Below are 21,210 nucleotides of genomic sequence, written 5' to 3'. Positions count from 1 at the left end.
GGGTGCCACGTGCCCACTTGCCCCAAACAAGGAGGACACGCAGGAGGCCACGGTCTGACCTCTGAACCCGGAGTCGCTCCTGCGGGCCTATCGGCATCCCGAGGGGGGCGGTTCTACGGGGTCTGTTTCGTCCGACTCCAGGGACTTAGTACCCACCCCTCCGTCCACTGAATGCCCGCAGCGGCCTAGTGCTGTGATACAGAAGCACCCCCTGGTCTCCCTGCCCTCTGGGGAACAGCACACCTGTGCCACTAAGAGCCACCCCCGGGACAGGGGCACCTCGCAGCAACTGGGAGGGCGGGAGAGTGTCGTGAGCAGCTGTTTCTGGGTCCAAGGACAAGGAGAGCCAATCATCTAGGACAACAGCAAGGCCCAGAGGCCAAGGTAGATCTGGGGCAAGGGGACTCGGTGCGGGCGGGACAGCAGTGTGGCTTAGGAGCCACAGAGGCCTCGGGAGGCACAAAGAGCCGGAGACAGAAAGGAACGTAAGCATCCTCCACCTGAACTCAGGGTACCATCTGGAAAGGTAAGAACCGGTCAAGGAAAAGCCGCCACGCCCCAAGTCCACACTCTCAGGCTCTAGTCCTTCTTCCCGCACCGCCAGACACACGGCAGAGTCGGCACGGCTTTCAGCTTCCCTCTAAACTCCGTCCTCTCTGAGCAAAGACCCTACCTCTCCCTGCAGCCCCACGGACGTTTGCCCGGGGCACCCCAGGGAGCTCTGCCCCCGTCCACCTCCCTCCCCACCCACACGACACGCATGCCGGAGGTCCCACCGTCGCCAGCCTTGGCTCCAGACGAGGCCACGTGGTCCCAGGACCCCTGACGGCACCTGTCGGCAGGAGGCTGTCGGGCCCTATGCTCCATCTGCAAACCACCCGCCGGGCTGTACGCCGGCTGCTACCCCTGCCACCTCCGTGAGGGCAGCGTTTTGGCAAATGCACTTGGCCGAGCCGATCCTGAAGCATAACCCTGGGTGGCAGGCATGTCTGGGGCCCTGAGGACCCAGGCTGCGAAACAGGCCCCACAGCCGCCTACCTTTTTAGGCCTCCGTCGCCACACTCTCCACTCTTCTAGAGAAAGGAAGCAATGCTCTCCGTGTGCCCGCCAACCCCCCTCACCTTAGCAGCCACCTCACCTGTGCCCCCGCCCAGCTGCGTGTTACTCCGCTCCAAGGCCAGCCCGTTGGCCCGGGGGCTGGTGCCTGGGGCTGTGGCAGGCGTGGCTCGGGGCAGGCGCTTCCCTGGCACTTTCACTGTCGTCCGCAGCAGGTCGATCTCCTTGCCGTGGATGTTCTGCATGTAATCCTAAGGGCCATGTGGACAAAACAGACAAAGATTCATTAGGACGGGGCACTCCTCGGCAGCACTCGGTCTCTGACGCTGACCCGCCAACTCACAGGTCTTGCCCGCGCCGGAGGACACAGAAAGAGAGAGGAGAAAGCCCAAGTTCTAGAAAGCAGGACCGGGAAGCCCACCGATCTCCACCTCTGGACGACCCCCGAGCGCAGCTCTGGGGGGACTCAGCCAGGAGCGGGGCAGCGTCCAGGGGGAAAGGAGGGCGTGGAGCAAGAGCTGAGGCGCGGGGCTCCTCGAGGAAAGACAGACAGCTCAGGAGGCAACGCAAATAAGGCCAACACCGGACCAAGGCGGAATTTAGGAAGAGAAGGCCCACTGGCCAGGAGAGGAACTGACAAACTCCCCAGGACACAGACGACTGGGTTGCTCCAGGCTCTGGGTGGCCAGCCACCGAGTACTTGGGCCCTGTTTCCAGAAGCTTCCGCCACCACCGGGGCCCAGGGAACTTTCAAAGCCTCGAACAGTCCCTCACTCCTTACAACAGTGCCTGACAATAAATATTTGTGAGCAGTCGAAAAGAAGCCTTTGATTCTTTTTGCCATTCTTAGGAATACAGAGACAGGTCCACGGTTTCACGGGTACCAGCGAAATAACAGTAACTGTGGTCATCACCACCTCACCTGCCCACTCCTACACCCCGCTATTCCCTGCACTCTGGCCACAGCTTATATTTCCTGTATTTTCACAATGACATAGGAAGGGTGTTACCAGGGCCACTTTACAGTTGAAGAAACGGCTCACGAAGGTTAATCTGCCCAAGGTCACATGATCAGAAGGCGGCAGAACCAGACTCGGGCCCCGCCTTTGCAGATTCCCAAGGCAGTGCGCTGAAGGCAGACTTCCGCGGCCCAGGAACTCCCCCCGACTTCAAGTCAGCACCCAAGGGGCCCCAGAAGGGGAGGAGTGGGGAGCAACCAGACAGTGAGAGCCGCTCCTTGCCCCCACCCATTCCCACCGTATGGCCACTGGCCTAAGAGTCCCGCGGTGGAGCCGCAACCTGGGGGCCACAGGGCAGAGCCCGGCCCCTGGCCTCTAGCTTCCTGCTTTAGACCCGAGCCTGGCCGGACCCGAGCTCTGCCCACTGCTTCTGGTCTCTCCTTCCAGACGGCCGACTCCCACTTCCTCGCTGCCGTCACCGGCAAGGCAAGGTCTGCAGCAGGTCCCAGCCTCACGTCCCCGGTGAAATGTGGCCAAAAAAACTCCTTCCAGGGAACAGGATCAGGCCGGTGGTGCCAGCTGGAGCTTTGATGGAATCCCACCGATCAGACTCCAACCTGCTCTTCTCCCCTCAGGAGCACCCTGGGGGGGCTTGGTACACAGAGTTTCCCTGAGACACGGTCTCCCTGTGGTTACAGCCCCCAGCCCCTCGTACCTTCACCCACTCTGGGACTTCAGACTTTCTGTCACCTGGCGGCTCCCCTGCCTTCTCACCCGTTAGCTTCAGGGAAAAGGGACCGTGTCCTCAGTTTTACTTTTTTTTTTTTTTTTTAATGTTTCTTTATTTTTTGAGAGACAGAGACAGCATGAGCTGGGGAGGGGACAGAGAGAGGGGGGGAGCCACAGATTCCGAAGCAGGCTCCGAGCTGTCAGCGCAGAGCCCGACACGGGGCTCGAACTCATGAACCACGAGATCGTGACCTGAGCTGAAGTCGGAGGCTCAAGCGACTGAGCCCCCCCAGGTGCCCCCGGTGTCCTCTGTTTTAAAGCGCAGGAGGGGAATGCTACCTTTTGGGAGACAAGGAAAAGGCAGGGGCTGACCAGGGGCTCGCAGCAGCCCCTGCTCTGGGAACGACCAAGACGTCGAGCGGCAGTCACGTGGCCCCAAGGAACCAAGAGAACATGCGAGTTTCCAGTTAGGAGGAGGGGCAAGAGAAAGGAAAGGGTGCCCGATACCAGGCTCCCGCCTCAGGCTGCTCCTTACTTCCGAGGTGGGTCATCGGGACAGGGGACCCCTGAGGGCCGTGGGAAGGAGGGGCGCCGCTGAGGCGAGCACCGTGGCCTCACCAGCGGCGGTGAGGCCCGGCCGGGCCTGTAGATGTCTTCTGTTCTCCATGAGGCTCGGACACCTTCACAGGCACACGGCCCTTCAGAAGGACAGAGGGGCCTCGTCAGGCACAGAAAAAGAGCGCCCCCCTGCCCCCCGCCGTGTGACCAGGGAGGAGCTCGCTTCCACGCAGCTCTGGGCTGCGTGCACCCCCTCCGGCCACCACCTGGTCCCCCATTAGGGACAGAGCCCGGTGCCCAGCACCCCCTGCTCCCAGGGGGTCGGCTTCAGGTCTCAGAACCACAGGACACTAGAGAAGTCAGGAGGAGCAGTCTTCACTCACGGGGGGACCCCTGTGACAACCTCTCACCCCCAGGGTTCTCTGTCACCAGCGCTGAGCCACGCCACGGTGGCTAGGAGAGACAAACCCAGGAGCCCCCTTCCTGTCCCCCGCCCCGTGTCCCTTCTATGCTTCCACTTTTCAGCGAACGCAGCACGCCCATCTGGCCACGGCTGGCCCTCGGCTCTTGCTTTCAGCCCAGAGCCCAGCACCGGCCCGTCTCGAGCCCTCCTTGGTGGGAGCCCAGCGTCCACTCGGCTTCTGCACGCACCCGTCGCGGGTCCCCGCACAGAGTCTCACACCTCGGATTGGCTGCTCCAGACAACTGGCAACAGCTGGCTGGGCCGAAGACGCAGCTGCGGTCCCCCTCTTGGGGGAGGGGCTCGGGCTGCTCTAGTTCACAAGGAGGTCACAGCAGCTGCAACAGTTTTCAGGCCCCACGACGGCCCTGGGACGCCCAGGCTGGGACGTGGGACAATCGGACCCCATGCCGAGGACAGAAGCTGCGCGGAGGGACTCTGTTCTGGGCCCAGGGGTCAGAGACCAACCTGAGGGGCCCGGCCCCCCGCGGGCTCCCTGGCCACACCAGGGGGCGTGGCTAGTGGCGGGGCAGGCCTGCAGCCTCGCGCTAGGAGGCTAGGAGACGGGGCCCAGCCCAAGGACAGTGTGGTAAGGAGCGCAAGAAGCAGCAGCAGGGACAGGGACACGAGGGGCAGAGCAACAGCGTTTCCCTCCGTCAGCAGAACGGGGAGCTCGGCGGTGGCGGTGGCAGCGGCTGCTCAGGAGAGCGGTCACCACGGCTGCCTTTATTACCCACCATCAAACAGCAATTTCTTCCCCAGCCTCCTCGCTAATTACCCAGCCAGCGTTCTCATCTCGTTTTATTACTGGAATTAACAACGAGTTCAGAGCGTGGAAAGCTATTAAGATGTGTGATTAAGCCACATTCAATTAGTTTCTACAAACAATTTAATTGATGTTGCAGATAGAATTAACAGAAGGTGATTGTGTGAATGGCTCCGCTGGCTGCAAAATGGGGGAGGCTGTGGCGGGCTCTCTTGGGCCAGGCAAGGATCGGGCGTAAGGCTTGAGGCCTGCCCACCAGCCCTTCCTCTGTACGCCCTTCCAGTCCCTCCAGCCCCACTGGCCTCCGTCGGCAGGTGAGTCACCGGTACGGCCGCCCTCTGGCCCCTGAGACGGCAGCACCCTAGGCCCAGAGTAGTGCGCGTCCCTCTGGGGTTACCGGAAGGCCCCTCGGCCGCACGGCGCCCGAACAGGAGGGAACCTCCCGGGAGACAGGCCACCCTCGGCACGGGGATGGTGTCTGCTTCTGCGGTCAACTAAGACGCTTGCTCAGTTTGGGAAACACGGCAAAGGGGAGACGGAGGCAGGTAAGCCAGAAACACTTGAGAGCTGCAACCGAGGAAGGAAAGCAAGAAGCGAGGGGGGCGGACGGAGCGGGCGGCCTTAGCTAGGAGGAGACGCAAACCCCGGTCAGGCGGCGGCACGTGACGACCCCTGATTTGGCCTTCACTCCGGCTTCCGTTTTGAAACCCGATTCGTGTCTGCTGAGTGAGAAAAGCAGCGCCCACAGGGCAGGGATGCTGCCATCTGCACAGCCCAGTCCCCCCCGGATGCTGGCGTGGGAGGAAGACATAGGTTTTGATCCCAGTGTCAATGGATGAAGAGCGGACACAGAGCCTGTGCTCTCAGAGGAGCCTTTCGCTCAACCTCTCCACGAGGTCCCGTGGCCCAGAGAACAAGAGGCCAGCAGGGCCGCCTGCCTCTTAGACTCACCTTGCAGGAAAGCAAGGAAAGGGCTGGAAGCCCCTGCCACCCAGATCCCGTCCCAGGCCCCCGAACACACCAAGGAGCACAGAGCTCAACAGGCGAGGCGCTGGAAGGGACTCGGAGAAGCTCAGGCACCCATCCTGGCCCAGGCAGGCCCATGGGTTCCCTCCACCCTTCCTGACAACAGTCTAGGCAACACTTGCCCGGATGTTAACTCTCCGGGAACTTTCTCAGCCAGCCCCGAAGAGAGTTGCTCTTGGCACATGCAGAAAATTCCGGGTGATGCTCCGAGTCAAAGTCATGGGTCCAAGTATTAGCTCAGCCAGCGGCTGGGGGACCGATGATGATCCAGCCGGCCCCGCCAAGCTTCTGCTCTCTAATTGGTTGAGTGTAAAACCAGAGTTCTCGCGAGCCTTTACCTTCCCTTCCTAAACCCAAACCAAACACAGCACCCCACACATTCCTTTGTGTCCCGGGACCCCTCTATGGTCCCCCTCCCCCTTTCCGGGCTTCCTCCATTATCTGAGACAGGGGGACAGGCTAAGGGGACAGACACAGCTAGGGCAGCACAAAGCAGAAACAACAGGTAAGGGTGCACAGAGGGGAACGCTAAGGCCACCCCCACACGGAGCGAGGAGGGGTGTAGGGGGGACTAGGACGCTGCGGAGAGGCTAGTTCCCAGCTCCACTGGCAAGACGCCGCCTGAGGAGAGCGACTCCATCTTGCCTGGGGGCCGGGAGGACGGGGTGAAAATACAAGCAGCTGGGAGTTAGGAGGAGCTAGGCTGGCCTAGGATTGGGCCTGGCTGGGAAACGCCGCAGCTCTGCTGTCTCTGTGCTACAGAGCCCTGTACCTGCAGGAGGCCCCGTGACTTTCTAGGACACCTATGTCGCGCTGCCTCGCACGGGCTCAGCGTCAGGACCGGGTCTGCGTACAAGGCAAGGCAGCCGCTGGAGTAGGGGAGGGGATGGGGCTGAGGGGCCTCTACCAAGTCCCCAAGGCCACCTGGTGTGGCCCGTCCTCACCCCCCCAGTCTCCTGAGGCCGGCTCCCACCCTGTGGAGGATGAGACGCTAGGAGGGAACGCTAAGTAGCGGCGTCCCCCGAGTTAAGGGGAACAGTTAGTGCCCGAGGAATCGGGTACGGAGAAACCCAGGAGGGCGAGGCCGGGCTCCGGCCTGATGGGAAGCAGACCGCCCGCCCGCTCTTCCCGAGCCAGGCCTTCGTGCGTTTTCGTGCCTGGGCGGTGCCCTCGGGACCGGGTTACGGCCAGAACCGTGCATCCCCGGCGCCTCTTGGGTCGGGCCTCCCCGACACCTTGTGCAGATTCAGAGGCAGCCAAGGGACCCTCGGAGGCAGGCCCTGGGCTCCTGGGCCGGGGGTGGGGCCGGCCCGCGTGCTGTGCTTGAGGGGGTTCACGGGAGAACTCATTAGCCCCACAGTGGGGCGGTGACAGAGATGGATTCTGGTGACAGCTGTGTGCTGGAGCCACGCGGTGAGGGGAGGCGGGAGGCGGGAAGGGTGGGAGAGCTGCCACGGGGGCCACTCTACAGTCACCGCACCCCCCCCCCCCCCCCCGGGGCCCCGGCCCCCCCCCCCCCCAGACCCCTCCACCCGCCATCATCGCCACCCCCACGCTCCCTTTCCTCGAGAGGACGCGTGCCAGTCTCCGCAGGCCCGGCTCAACTGCCCCCCGGCTCTCCATCACCCCAGGCCCGGGAACCCAGGGACTCCCCTGCTCGCGTGGCTCCCCAAGAGACAACTGGGCGGTGACACCGGCATCCCCAGCTTGAGCAATTCCAGGTAAGTGGGGCCCAATCCCGCTCTCTCCACAAGCGGGGGCCAGGACGTGGGGCCCGACCGCACACAGCAGCCTCGCCTAGAGGCAGCCACCCCGGGGGTGAGTCTCCTCCCAAGGGCGCAGCCACAACTCAGACCTTAGAATGAAGGGCTCGGTCCCGGCCTCGGTCGCACAGGCAGTGTGGTTCCCAAGCCACCAAAGTGAGGCTCTTTCCGAAGGGCAGGTGCCTTTGAACCCACTGAGGCCTGCTTCCCTTCACTCGTGGAGTGAGCGCCCCCCTCCAGTCGGGTCACTCTTCCTCGGGTCCCCAACCCCTCCCCCAGACTCACGTGCAGACTGGGGTGGTAGGTGAGCAGTCCGTTGTCACAGAGCGTCACATACTTCTTCTTCCACTCCTTGTTCAGGGACTTGCCACTCCGTTTCAGCAGGATGCCCTGAGGACAGAGGCGGGATCAGAGACAGGTGCCAGCCCTGCACATCGGGGGACCCGGAGAAGGTCACGGGGGCACTAGGGAACACCGTCCTCCGTCGCCCGTCCTCCTGGGCCACTGTGCTCCTCTGAGCAGAGAGGCTGTAAAGGACCAGAGCCGACCTGGGGGAAGCCAGTTAGACGGGCCCTTCCACGGAACTCGGGCTTCCCTGACGGTTCACCAGCAAGCAGCCTGGGGGCCGCCCCCCTCCCCGGAGTCGTGGGGCCGCGTCAGCAGCAGGAGGCAGGGTTTCAGGTGGCCTCCTGGCAGTGACGCTCCTGCCGGTGTGTCTCCAGGGGTGGGTGAATAGGGCAGAAATCCCCTAACCGCCCCCAGAATGTTCCAGACTCCCCAAGGCGCAGCCCCGGCCACAGAGCTCAGCAACCAAATTTCCCCCGCAAGCCTGTCCGTGTGTTTTGTTCACTGACACACCCTCAGCACCGTGACAGTGCTTGGGACACGGCAGACACTCGGCGAACGTCCGGTGGGTGGGTTGAGAGAAGCCAGCCGAGACCGTGGCCGCCAGAGATGCTGAAAGGGGAGGACGCCTGCAGAGAACTCCAAGAACGGCCCCCACCTTCCTCTAAGGACAACCCCTGAAGAGGCCCTCACCCGCCTCTGGCTCTCTCCTCGACACGACAGTCATCACAGGAGAATGAATGGCTGAGGAGAGGAGCGGGGGTCAGGGGAAGGACAGTACCACCAACAGGTCCCGGTGGCAGGTTCTGAGGACCAGCATCAACCGAGGGCAGGAGGGCCGACAAGAGGCAGCGCCGCCTGGAGATTCCCAGACAAAACTCCAAGGGGACAGCCACCAGGAGGGGGCTCAAGCGGGGAGTCAGGATCAGCAGCGGCCTAGGAGAGCAGGGGAAGCACCCGGAGCCCAACCGCAGTGGGCACCAGAGAGGAGGAGCTCAAAGATGTGGCCCTGATCACAAGGCCTTCTCCCTTAGGAATGGAGGGCCCTGCTCTCAGACAAGCAGGAGAATCGGGATTAAGAGATTCGAGTGTGGGGGCGCCTGGGGGCTCAGTCGGTTAAGCGTCCAACTTTGGCTCAGGTCATGATCTCACGGTTCGTGGGTTCGAGCCCCACGTCGGGCTCTGTGCTGACAGCACAAAGCCTGCCTGGCATATTCTCTCTCTCTGCTCCTCCCCTGCTTGCACGTGCTCTCTCATAATAAACATTAAAAAAAAAAAGAGAGAGAGAGAGAGAGAGATTCAAGTATGAGGAAATAGTATCACCTATGGTTCTGGGGCCCAAAGGTGGAGGTTAACCCCAATTCTCTCACACCTCCTCTCTAAGCTCTTCCGGAGAGCAGGCTCAGTCCTAAAGGGAGGAGGTTAGCCAACAGGCGATTGGAATTTCCTGCCCGATCTACCTCCTCGCGAGGGACCAAGATGGGGCTGAGAAAGTCTCCCGCCTTTCAATACATCCCCACTAGCACTCCTTCCTTTCTCTCTTTCTTCCCGCCGCCCCCAAAAGGCAGATGCCGTTGCAGGGAGATTCAGTTGAGCGTCCGGGGCCATCTGAGGACACGCTCTACCACCCGGTCCCCCTCAGCACGACACCCTATCCTCACATGGAGCATCTGAAGACGAGTGGTATTAATGGGACCTTCACTGGAGTGGGTGGCTGGAACATTCCGGAAGGCAGTCAGGCCCCTGCCCAGGGGTCCGTGAAGGAGCCTCAGTGACCTGCTTCTGGGCGTGGCACCCACCCCTCACAGCCAGGAACAAGGCAATGGTGAGCTGCTCCCCGTCCCCGGGCTGTGGACGACACCCACGAGAACCAACAGCCAGACTCTGGACAAGGCAGCCCCCAGTCTCACCCGGTGCCCTCAGGAAGCGCTGGGGGGACGGCAGCTCCCCTGCCCCTCCTCTCTCCTTCTTCCACACCTCCTCAGCCTCCGGTGGGAGAGTCCACGCCAGCCTCTGTTCTCAAATCCTCCCAGGCCCCGCCCTGGCCTCCCTCGCCTGACCCTTCCTCTCCATCATGGCCGAGCCCTTCCCTCCTGGGCCCAGTCCCAGCTCCGGGTCAGGTCGAGGGAAAGGGAAGCCAGACTCCGCTCCCCCTTCTGCCGCCAGCTAGCCCCTAACATCAAACAAGTGACCGCCTGAGCCTCAGTTTCCACAGACAGATAGGGAGAGAGACTCACGTATGGAGGTTTCCTCCCTCTTCCCAGCACGGAATCAGGACTCAGGATGCCAAGGAGGGAGGCCCTTTTCTACCCAGAACTCTCTCCCCTCCTTCACCTGGGCCTCGGTCCGGGAGGAGCCACGGACCAGCGCTAATGAGCTCAGTGAGCTCACCGGCAGGGGTGTGGGAGGAGAGCCCAGCTTGATGGAGAAAAGCCGGCCAGGGCCTCAACCTGCCACCCACTCGCGCCTCCAGCCCGCCTCTCACCTGCCAGCCTGGCCCAGACGCAGAGCAGGCGGCAAAGGCTGGGCTAGCCGCACAGTGGATAGGCCTGCCTACCCGGCGCCTCCTTCCCTCTCGAGTCCTGCCTTCCGAGGAGGGAGACGAGCTACAGGGGTTCCTGCTCCCCTCCCTGGCCGGCCCGGCTGCGCACGGCGGAGCAGGAAGCAATCTGGGGCGGAATGGGAGCGGCGCAGAGGCGCCAGCCCCAGAGGACCCGTTCCGCCGCCGCCTCCCTCCCAGCTCCGCCAGCCGGCTTAATTGCGGAGTCCGGATTGATTGGGAATGCAAATGGCAACTGAAATGCAATCTCCACTCCCAGCAGGAGTGGGGGGGCGGGGAGAGGGAAGGAGTGGAATGGGGAGGAAGGGACCCGAGGGTGGGGAAGGGGCCAGAGCGGCCCGGGCGGGCAGCTGGAGGTTGGGGGAAGTCGCCGCCAGGATGAGCCCCTGGGGCTGGGAAACTAGAGCAGGGAGCCCCCCCCACCAACCCCAGCGCAGGCACACCCTAACCGCCCCGAGACATCCCGCCACGAATCAGCGCTCAGGTTCCTTCCTGCAGGGCGTCCCTGAGGCTTAGTGGCCTGTATCGGCCAAGTGGCCTAGTCGACCCCTTAGGCTGGCCAGGGGCTGGGCCCGAACCCCGGGTGCAAGTTCACAGGGCCTCACCCTTACCCCTCAGTTCTCCCCTCCCCTCTCTGTGGGGGATTCAGGGAACAGATACCTTGGCCCGTACCCCAAACAAGATGGTACCCCAAACAGGATGCAGGCATTTGAGACCACGTTTATCTCAGAGCAAAGGCCCTGGAGAAAAGTGTTCTCTTGTATTTATTCAACGTTTGTGTGCGCGAATACACCCTCTCAGAATGCACCCGCCCCCAAAGCAGACAGTGACGGGCGTCCGTGAGACGCATCCATGGTGCCTGGCTCGCGCCCCCCCCCCCCCAGGAGGCGGTCGGTCTGCAGAGTCCCAGAGACACGGGATCACATCACCAACAGGTTTGTGGGGTCCGATTCTGCACCCAGACACACACACAGAGACACGTCTCTCTCAGCCACTCCACGTGGCCTCTCCGGAGGTGGCCCCACTAGACTGGTCTCTGCCAGGCCTCAGTGTGACGCTATTTCAGGGGAGGGCAGAGGCATTACGTGACGGGTAGTTCCCTGCCTTCTGGGACCCTGACGCTTCCAGGGGTCTCCATTCTAAATAACCTTCACTGTGGGGTCGGAATCTCACTCTCACATAGGAATTCTGGTCAGACTGCCCACGGGCCCCAGCAGGCCCAGCCTGGAGGACTAACCCGACCCCAGGGCCCGGGCCTGGCCAAGCTCTGGTGGTCTGGCCACACCAGTCTCCTCTGTGGTCAACACCTGACAGACAACGTGGCCCCCGTAGACACGGCGCATCTCACCACCAGCTCCCAAGATCCGCGCCGGGCCCAGCAGACCAGCCAACCAAGTCACTGCCCCCAACCTCGTGGGCACCTCAGAGACGGACACCTCCTCGCTTCACCTCCATCCAGCTCAGCAGCTCAAGAACCCTGCTCGACACACCGCCATCTTTGCACAAGGACGCCCTCCATTGTTCAATGTCTTTTTCCAGCACAGGGACTGCTCTGGGGGCAGGTTGTCTAGTGGCCCAGCCCTGCCAGGCAGAGACTCAGAAAAAAAAGGGGGGCCAGGAGGGGGCAGCCCAACTCAGCTCCTCCTTTACCAGCGAACAGAGGCTCGTGTGGACAGAACTGCACCAATGAACCCAGGGTAGGACCAGCCCTCCCAGAGTACCCTTTTGTGAATTCCTTTTCTGGGACTGGGAGAGGTGGGCCAGGTCGCCCGGCTCCAGAAGCGCCAGCCCGCGCGGGCCAGCCGCTGAGGACGGCAGGTGGCTCTCTGCTGCCCCCCGGTGGTGGTGAGGAGGACACGGCCGAGCTCCCACCCGGTAGCCTCTCTTCCCAGGGGGTTTGCCCTCAGCAGGCAATCCGCTCTCCCGTTGAGGATTCAGGCCCGGCAGGGGCAGTGCTGGCCTTACAGTAACCAGCCCCCAGAGGCGCTGAAGAGCGCCGCCCTCCAGCGTTTCCTGGGCCTCATCCCTCACCTCCACCGCTCTCTGGCCACAGGGGAAGGGACTGCTGACCTGTTTGATGGGGATGGCCCGACCGCTCCCGATGCTGTCCACCTTGCAGTCGGCGGCTTTCTTCTCCCTGTCCAAGTCGGCGCCCTTTCGAGACTGAAAGAGAAAAGAAGAGGCGTGTTAGAGGGGCGCAGGGCCCACGGGGGACAGCTGCCCGCCTGGACTCCCCAGCCCTCCCCTCCTCCCTCCTCCTGGGCAGGCCCTAGCAGTGGGGGCGGGGCCGGGGCGGCGGGACCGGGAAGGAACTGAGACCACGAGTATTCCAACGGGTTTATTCTTACACACGGCACCATACAGAGCAGCACAGGTCACTGAGCCAGGCCCGCCCCTTACAAAAGAGCAAGGACACGAAATACCGAGGGCGCAAGGAGCGCGCAGCCCAGGGGGCTGGGGCGTAAGAGAAGGGAAGGGGCGAGGAGAGGTGGACGGTGGGGCTGAGGGACGGCTGGGAGCACAGGGCACGAGAACCGGGGAGAGCCAAGTCCAGAAGTGAGCGGGCAGGGGCCCGTCTGCGGCACAGACACCACACGGCACGTTGCACCGAGCGCGGTCGGCGAGGCCGGAGGGGCACAGTGGATGGAGAGAGAGAGGAGAGAGGCCAAAAGAGGCCCTGCGCCCCTGCCAGGCTCCTGGGGCAGAGCCCGCCCCAATGCGGATCCTAGGAAACGGGGAGGGGCCAAGAGGGGGAAAGGCAAGCGCGCGCGCGGCGTGGGCGTGGCGTCCGGAGCGGAGCAGGAACGGCAGGAGTCCATGCAGGAAGGAGCAGAGGAGGGAGGGGCGGGAAAGCTCCCCCCAGGAGCAGCTGGGCCGGGGCGGGCGCTCGGACGCCCCCGCCCCTCGGGGGGCCTCGTTGCGCTGGCCCGGGGCGCCGGGCGTGGGGCCGAGCTCCCTTCTTCTCCATGCAGCGAGCCTGGCGCAGCGCGTCCAGCCGGGCCTGGTCCCCCGGCAGCCCCCAGCCGCGGGCTCCAGCGTTCCTAGCCTTCCCTGGGGGTGGGGGTTAGTTACAAAGGTTCCTGTGGGTCTCTGGAGTGGGGAGCACGGCGGCCGCTTCTCATCTGAGAGCAGTCCCAAGGCCCGGCCCGCCTCCGGCCCCGCACAGGGGAGAATGTCCAGAGGTGCTGTGTGTCACCACCTGGTCTTCTAATTTGGAAGGAGTTGGAAAGGCCTTTTTGTTGATGAAAAGTTGGAAACAGTGGCACATATCTGCAAATATCGAAAGAATAAAGATTTTGGCAAGTTATACTCAAGCCCCGCACGAGTCGGTCAGCACTGGTGAGGGCAGAGACCCAGGTGCCTGGGGAGAGGAGGCAGCGGGATGAAGAGGAGGAGGAGGAGGAGGAGGAGGAGGAGGAGGAGGCGGTGGCGCAGAGGCCGCTGGGCAGTCCATCTCATCGGGGAATGTTTGCCACTGGGCAGCCGGGGCCCCTGTCCCTCCTGTTGTCCCAGGCTGCCAGGAGCCGAGGACACAGGGCACAGGACTGCAAGTGCAGCGCGGGGGGGTCAACCGAGGGAGCAGAAAGAATCGGGCCAGAGGCTGCTGCCCGCAGCTCCACCATCAGCACCTGCCCGGGGCGTCTCCTGGGCGCCACGGCCTCTGCCCCTTCGGCCCAGGGAGGAGGAAGGTGGATGGGGACCACCGCCACCGGGTCCCCGGAGCAAAGAGCTGGTTGGGAGGGGGGGGGGGGTGCAGCCTGCCCCAGCCAGGCTGGTGAGCCAGGAGGCCCCCCAACCACCGGAGGATCCCTGGGAGCCCCGAGGGGCCGCCCCCCCCCCCCCCCCCGCCCAGGATGGGAACCGGGGCAAGAGTGGCAACAGAATGAGTACATAAAGTCATGGGGGAGACTGGGGACATCGATGGCCACATCCAGGGGGGTGGGTCACAAGGACACCAGGCCACAGAGCAGGCGTGGCTCTGCTGGGGAGGACGATGAGGGCGAGGAGGTGGCCCCAACAGCAACGATGAGAGGGGGAGGTCCCGAGATGCACTCCTGGAGACGGACATGTCTCGAGGCCTCCTCGTGGACAATGGCGCAAGTGAGGTCACCATGGAAACAATGGAAAGAAAAACTAAGGTCGCCACAGTGAAGATGGAGAGAATGAAAGGGCCCGAGGGAAGGCTGTGCCATGGGCGCGCGCAGCAAGGATGGCAGGCGGAGGCAGCACAGCGGAGCAGGCAGTGGAGAGCACAGGGCAGGGGGCACGAGGGGCCGCGGCGAGGAGGCCGGGAGCTGCGCACGGACGGTGGATAGAAGGGGGGGCAGAGGGAGGAGAGCGTGCCCTGGGGTGTTGCAGGCCTGGCAGCGGAGGAAGTGGGAGGTTCGGGATGGTGCTGAGGGAGCGGGTGTCAGACAGCAGATGCCAAGGGCGCAGACGGCGGTCACTGCAAACACAGGCACCCGAGGGCTCTACGGCAGCGGCAGCAGCGGGCGTGGGCACAAGCAGGCAGCCCAGGGCTCTGTGTGTCTCAATGGGCATGAACAGAAACAAAAAGCTTCAGGTCTAGGCAGGGTCGGGGCTGGGGAAGTGCCATGCGGCGGCAGCTGTCAGCAGGAAGGGTTGGTCGGCATGGACAAGGAGGGGGCACACGGCAGGCACAGGGCGGACGGACCGGGGCACACCGGGAGCGGCAGTGTGCCGGGCGGGCGGAGGCGAGAATGAATGAACAAGGCCTGGGGGCACTGGCTCTGTCTGGGCGGGGCTCCCGAGAGCCTGGCGGGGCCTGCCCGGCCGGCCGGACGCGGGACCAGGCTGGGGACCAAGCCCTGATGGTCCGAAAGAGGCGCACGGACTGACGCAGCAGTACAGAGTGATCTCCTGAGAATCCACACGGGCAGCTCAGCCACCTGTGTCTGACCCAAGCCTCCCAGAATGACCCAGCCAAGACCCGGCTGGAGGTGAGGGGCTGGGGGCACTGTGTCTCAGATGCTGGGGGCACCTAAGAGCTGAGGGGCTGGGCCCCTAGCAGTGGAAGGCAGTGGAAGGTCCCTGGTGTGAGGTCTGTGAGGGCGGGAGCCTGACTGAGGGCTGGAGGTGGGGAGGTGAGGCCTGGGGAAAGCTAAGCCTTTGGGGGACCCGCAGGCGCGGGTGGGAAGCGTAAGGTCACGGAGAAAACAGAGTGCGGACAAGGAGGCCTGAGCCCCCCATTCTGGCTCCACCAGCTAATCTCCGTGCGGCCTTGGGCCAAAAACTTAGGGGGCTCAGTTCACAGCTGTGGAATCAAGAGCGTTGGGCGGGGGGTGGGGGGAGCGGGAAGTTAGGACAGACACGTCCAAAGATCCCTCAAGCTAAGCTGGCCCAGAAGACCTAAGGGTCAGGGAGAGGGAGTGAGTGTATGCAGCGGAGGCAGGACAGTATGTATGGATACGCTGCGGGAAAGCCCTTGTGGGCACAGAAGAACAATCTGGAAGAGTCTGGATGTGCGCGAGGGCCCTGGTAAGGGGCCCACGGAAGCTGTGTGTGTCTGTGCGGATGGAGAGCCTGCGGGTGGCATCTTCCTGACTCGGGCTGCCCCGTGGCCGGCCGTCTGCGGTTCTTGCCTGCTCCCTCCCAGCTGGGGGCTGGGCCCCGCCTACTCAGTGAAGGCAGCCGGGCAGGTGCCAGGGCAGGGCTCGGGGCACATACCGTGAAGATGTTGGAGCGCCGCTTGGACTGCTTGCGGACGGGTGTGGGGGTGGAGGAGGCCGCCACGGTCTCGATGCGCAGCTCCCGCTGGCTGACGCTGGGGGTGGAGGGGACTGAGGATGAGTAGTCGCTGAAGGCGCTGCTGCCGCCATTCGTGGCCTAAGGACAGAGAGGGCTGCTGAGGGCTGCTCTGGGGTGAGGGGCAGGCAGCAGATGGGAGCTGGGAGCCCCTGAGGCATGGGGACCTGGCCTGGGACTCAGGGGGCAGCAGAGGCGGCCTGGAGGCCGGCGGGACGCAGTCACTACCGCACGGGGCTGTCCCCCCGAGAGCCCCGGCAGGGGTGATTCTGTGCCCACCAGCGAGCTGAATCAGAGGCAGCGCTCGCGGGCCAGAGTTAAGTGACAGAGGTGAGAGTTAAGTGAGCGCGCTGTGGGGTCTTATCTCAGGGGTGGGTCTGGCGCAAAGCAAGAGGTCACCTTGGATGAGCTCCCAGGTCCTATGCCAAAGAGGCAGAAGGCCAGGGTGGGGCTCAGGGGGGCCAGGGGAGCCTGAGGCCTGCTTCTGGACAGTGTGTGCAACAGGGGCAGCGGTCCGGGAGAGCCGAGGCCCGAGAGCAGACCAGAGCAAAGACTGCCACCAGGGTAAGCAGATGAGGGACAGAGGTGGGACAGGAAGAGAGACAGAAGGGATCACAGGATGGAGACAGAGAGTGCACAGCAGTGACTGCCCTGGGACCCGGGAAACACGTACGGCCCAAGGCCTGCTCCCTGCCTGCCCGTAAGATGGTCACTGGGTAGAGAAGGTGTCCCGCCCTGACAGCCTCTTCGAATCCTCCCCTGTGCACAAAGAGCACAACGCTGGCCCATGGCTGGCAGAGCCACCCGGCAGGGCCCGCGCGCAGAGCCGAGATGTACACGCCTTGAAACGTGCCAACTGAGGCGCAGCGGTTCAGAGATAGCGAAGACAGACCTCTTCTCCGTGGGGGATGCTTACAGGGAAACTAAACTGTCTGTCTTCTAAACACTAAAGGAGGGGCCTCTGGAAAAAGCCATCAGACTGTCCTCAGGAAGCTGGTGGGCCGGGGCGGGCCCTCAAGTCAACAGCCCTTGGCGGAAGGAGAGCGGAGGGTGTCCTCCTGACCACTCGATCCAGCTCATCTGTGACGACCCAGGGCTTTCTGCAGAGCCGGCCATGGAGTCGGGGAAAGAGTTACAAAAGGAAGGGCCAGACCCAAACGCCAAGGGCCAGAAAACAACCAGGCAGTAGGCAGCGAGCGGGCAGGCATCCGAGGGGCATGACGGGAAAAGTACGGGCAGGACCTGGCTCGGAACACCCCTGACGCCCCTCACGGCACACGTGTCCCCGTGGGGCACGTGCTGTCCTTCCAAATGCAGGCCCCACAGCTGAGGGGCAAGCGGGCCTAAGAGAACTCTTCTGCGCCTCCGAGTGTGGCTCCGCGGGGCGCAGCTCCTGACACAGCCCTATCGGCACCGACCTGAGCGAGCGCTCAGGATGCTTCAGCTAAAGTGGCTGCAGGGATGGACGCTACGGGGAGGCGGTCACCACGGGGCACAGATGAGGCCAGGCCAGGCGTGCAGGCGATGGGGAACTCAAGCCAGCGCTTCCACGCTATCCGCAAGGCGCAAGAGCAGACGGGGTGGGGACACGCAGGCAGACAGACAGGATGATGAGGGCGGTGGGGAGGACACATGGCGGGAGGCGGGGAGGCTGGCCGCACCTGGTTGATGTGCACGGCCGGGATGGAGGCAGCGGACACTGCCGAGTGGCTGGGGGAGTTGGGCAGTGACTTGCAGGGCCCGATGGCCAGCTGCTGCTTCTTCCGCAAGGCCACGACCTTCTGGGCCACTGCAGGGGACAGCAGAGTCAGTTACCCCTCTGGGGGGAAAGGGAGAAGCCCGGCTTAGAGCCGTCCCCCGCCCCCACCGGGGCCCACGGCCCCCACCGGCCCCGCAGAGCCTCCTGCGCCGCGCTCCGGGGGGCGCCGTCCCGCCCCGCGCCCGAGTTACCGTCCTGGAAGACGCGCTCCACGTTGAGCCCGTAGGTAGAGCACGTCTCGTAGTAGGTGCAGCGCTTCAAGTCCGTGGACAGCTTGCGGGCCCTGCTGTCGTCGATGACCCGGGGGTTTGCGGCACTGATGGCGTCTGTCGGAGGCGGGAGGGTGGGAATTTACTCAGCCGGCTGAGAAGCAGGTGCCACGGCCGGGGAGGGTCGTTGGGGCAGAGGGCGGGTGGGCGGGGAGCTGAGGCGGCGGGCGACACGGAGCACAAGCGTAAGGGCCTCCAGGCCTTAGACCAGCCCTGCCACCGACTCAGAGGAGAAATGAGCCAGCTGCTCTGTTCCCACGTCTCAAAAGACACGGCGCGATCGTCACGCAGGTGGGAGGGTCTAGCTGGGGGAGATCCAGCGTGCGCGGGCGTGGTAAGGAGGCGCTGCCCGTTCTGGGGTGACACCAGGGCTCAGGAAGCACCGAGAGGGGAGGGACCCGGGACCGCCCCTCCCCCGTGCCAGCCCCGCGGGCCCGCTCACCCTGCGTGCCCACCAACACCATGGGCACCTCGCTGGCATTGCGGAAGCTGCACAGCCGCAGGAAGTAGTTGTACACGGTCTGGAAGCTGATTTCATCCTCCAGGCTGAACACAAACACCACCGCGTCCACCCAGGCAGCAAACTAGGGGGACGGAGCAGAATTACCACCCTCACCTGCTCACGGGCAACCTCCGCGCCCCCGTCCACACACACACAGCTTTGCCCAGCCCCAACCAGATCCTCGGGAAAGGGGCGCCACGGGCCGGGGCTGGGGCAGGAGCGTCACCTGGAGCTCAGGGGGGCCTCCTTCATCTCGGATCAGCAGCAGGTAACTCTGGCCATCCACCACAATCTCCTTCTTAAACCGACCCCCTAGGACAGAGTGCACGGTCAGGCCCCAAAGTGGGAGAGCCCACGGGGGCCAAGCGATTCTGAAATCCACAGCTAGCAACACAGGAGACGGGAGGACTTGGAAGGACAAGGGGCTCCAGCACCCCCCCCCTTTGCACAGACGACAGCAAAGAGGAAGGGGGCAGAGGGGCCAGCCTCAGAGCCCAGGTAAGCCAATGACGCTCACCTTCAGGGGACTCTTCCTGGACATACGTCCCTGTCAGATAGCGGTGCACCAGGGCCGACTTCCCACTAGACAGGTTCCCCACAATGCCCTGTGGGAGAGGAAGGGGTGAGAGCAGCGGTCAGAGGGAAGAGACGGGGCAGGAAAGGCAGATGACGTTAGGAAGGAGAGGGGCCAGAGCTAAGGGCCAGAAAGGAAAGGACCAGAAGCAAGGGGCCTCGGAGAGAGGCCAAGACCTGAAAAGGAAGGGTCTGGCATCGGGGGGAGGGGGTGGGGTGCAGCAGAGCCTGGGCCCATTGCTCTACCCGTACCCACCCAGCCCCAGGGCGGCCTGGGCCTCCCACAGGGCTCACTCACCACTTTAAGCTCCGGCACCGAGCGGCTCAGGGTCCACTCCTGGCTGTTCACAAAGGAGTCTGCAGAAGAGAAGGCCACCCATCAGGACCGAGGTGGCACACACCTGTGCTATCTGCAACCAGCTGTGTCCTACACTGCCCCTTCTTGGGCCAAGGCCAGAAAACAGCACGGTCCTGATGGGACCCCAACCCTCACCCCTGATTCCCTAGAGAGCGGCAGGAAAATTCTTCTGGAGGGGACCGGAAGAATGATAGTCCTCAGGGGAGAGGACCCCGAGAGGTGTGGGCCCAGGGCCCCCCGCCTGGGCCCGTGTGCCTCCTGATCTCTTACTGCTCCAGCAGGCAGTTCCCACCTTGAGCTGTCACACCCGGCCTGGTGCCACCAGGGCCCAGATGAGAGGCCTCTCCAATAGGTCTCAGCTCAGACCCAAGCTGGGCTGGGCGCCTGGCAGCTGGGCAGGGGGGCCAGCCTCCTGCGAGTAGGGACAGCTCACCCTCACAGGGTGGGGCCACCCACCACATTCCTAGGCAGGGTGAAGAGGGAGGAGCCCTTACCTGGCCTTGTTCTGTGAAGGGCAGGTTGAATGGGGAGCTATCTAGCCTGCCCAACTGGCCCTCCTCCCCAAGCTCCTCCTTAGTTGGGAGGCCACCACCCTTTCTTTCCCCAGGGACCCGCCTCCTGGGCTGCCTGGGCTCCAGTTCTCAGCTCTGGCCTGCCTCTGGCAGCGTCCAGGGAAGGGAAGCCTCTAGCTGCCCAGAGCCCCCTTCAGCCCCACGGCCAGAGCCGTGTTCTTTATTCTCTGCACTGTAACAGACATCCTCCAGCCAGCTCCAGGTGGCCCTGGCCTGGGCGGGCCTCTCTGCCTGCTTGCCCTCCCCAGGCTGTCTCAAAGAGTAGCCACCACCATCGATCGGGTCCACAAGTAGTCTCAGCTCCTCTGCACAGGCAGCCGGGAGGGCTCAAGCCCCGCCCTGAAGCTAGAAACTCGTTCAGCCTCCGCCCCTCCTGGGCCTCAATTCTGCAGGTGCCAAAAGTGAGGAAGGGACCTCGTCTCCTACCATACCAGGCCACGGGCCAGAGGTAGCACCCGGCGGCGGGCAACCCCGACTGGACGCACCTGGAAGGCCTCCTCTGCCACGGCCACTTCCCCGGCCCATCAGCGACCCAGAGCCCAAAGGGGCGCCGATCTCACTTGGTCCCTGGCCCCGCACACCACACCCACCTCTCCCAGACAGGTTCACGGTTTGTTCTCACCCCCGCTCTCAACAAGGGGCTCCAGCCAGAGAGGACTCCCAGGCCGGGCTCTCTCCCTTACCGCTGGGCGCGCCCAGGAGCCCGGGGGCCGCGGCCGCCCGGCGGCTCCACAGCGGCTCGGCGGGCGCGGGCTCCCTCCGGCGGAAGCGGCTGGTGAGCAGTCTCCAGAGGCCGGCGGCGGTGCGGGGCCGGCCGGGCTCGGGCGCGGCGCGCGGGGCCTCGGCGCCCAGCAACAGGTCGCGGCGGCTGGGGAAGGCACCCAGGGAGCTGGCGTCGCCGTCGCTGCGGGTGCGCGCCCGGGGCAGCAGCCCTGACTCGGCGCGCCGGATCTCCTGGCCGCGGCGCAGGCGGAAGCTGAAGCTCTTCCTCAGCGCCGAGAGGCCGCGCCGGGGACTCGGGGCGCCGCGCCCGCCGCCGCCGCCGCCGCCGCGGAGCACCTGCCAGCGCTGGCTGCTCCACAGCGAGGCGCCCCGCAAGAAGCCCGCGCTGCCCGCGCGGCCCAGCCCCGCGCCCGCGCCCTCGGCCGCCGCCAGCTCCAGGCGGTTCACCTCCAGGAACGTCATGCTG

The 21,210-nt window shown here is 64.2% G+C and overlaps 1 protein-coding gene across 1 annotated transcript in view; it reads right to left on the bottom strand.

Moving 5' to 3' along the window:
* Positions 1-21,210, bottom strand: part of AGAP3 (ArfGAP with GTPase domain, ankyrin repeat and PH domain 3) — a 55,272-nt gene that overhangs the window by 8,871 nt on the left and 25,191 nt on the right. Inside the window, exons 3-12 of the mRNA XM_049642317.1 lie at positions 19,390-19,448; positions 19,036-19,123; positions 18,745-18,830; positions 18,459-18,600; positions 17,939-18,073; positions 17,650-17,777; positions 15,911-16,069; positions 12,293-12,385; positions 7,603-7,707; positions 1,139-1,307 (exon numbers count right to left, since the gene is read on the bottom strand). Of these exons, the coding sequence (XP_049498274.1) occupies positions 1,139-1,307; positions 7,603-7,707; positions 12,293-12,385; positions 15,911-16,069; positions 17,650-17,777; positions 17,939-18,073; positions 18,459-18,600; positions 18,745-18,830; positions 19,036-19,123; positions 19,390-19,448 (1,164 nt within the window). The remainder of the gene's footprint in view (positions 1-1,138; positions 1,308-7,602; positions 7,708-12,292; positions 12,386-15,910; positions 16,070-17,649; positions 17,778-17,938; positions 18,074-18,458; positions 18,601-18,744; positions 18,831-19,035; positions 19,124-19,389; positions 19,449-21,210) is intronic.

Source organism: Panthera uncia, chromosome A2 (assembly GCF_023721935.1).
Source record: "Panthera uncia isolate 11264 chromosome A2, Puncia_PCG_1.0, whole genome shotgun sequence".
Classification (NCBI taxonomy): Eukaryota; Metazoa; Chordata; class Mammalia; order Carnivora; family Felidae; genus Panthera; species Panthera uncia.
Note: the sequence above shows the minus strand (reverse complement) of the source record. Positions and strands in the feature narration are given on the sequence as shown.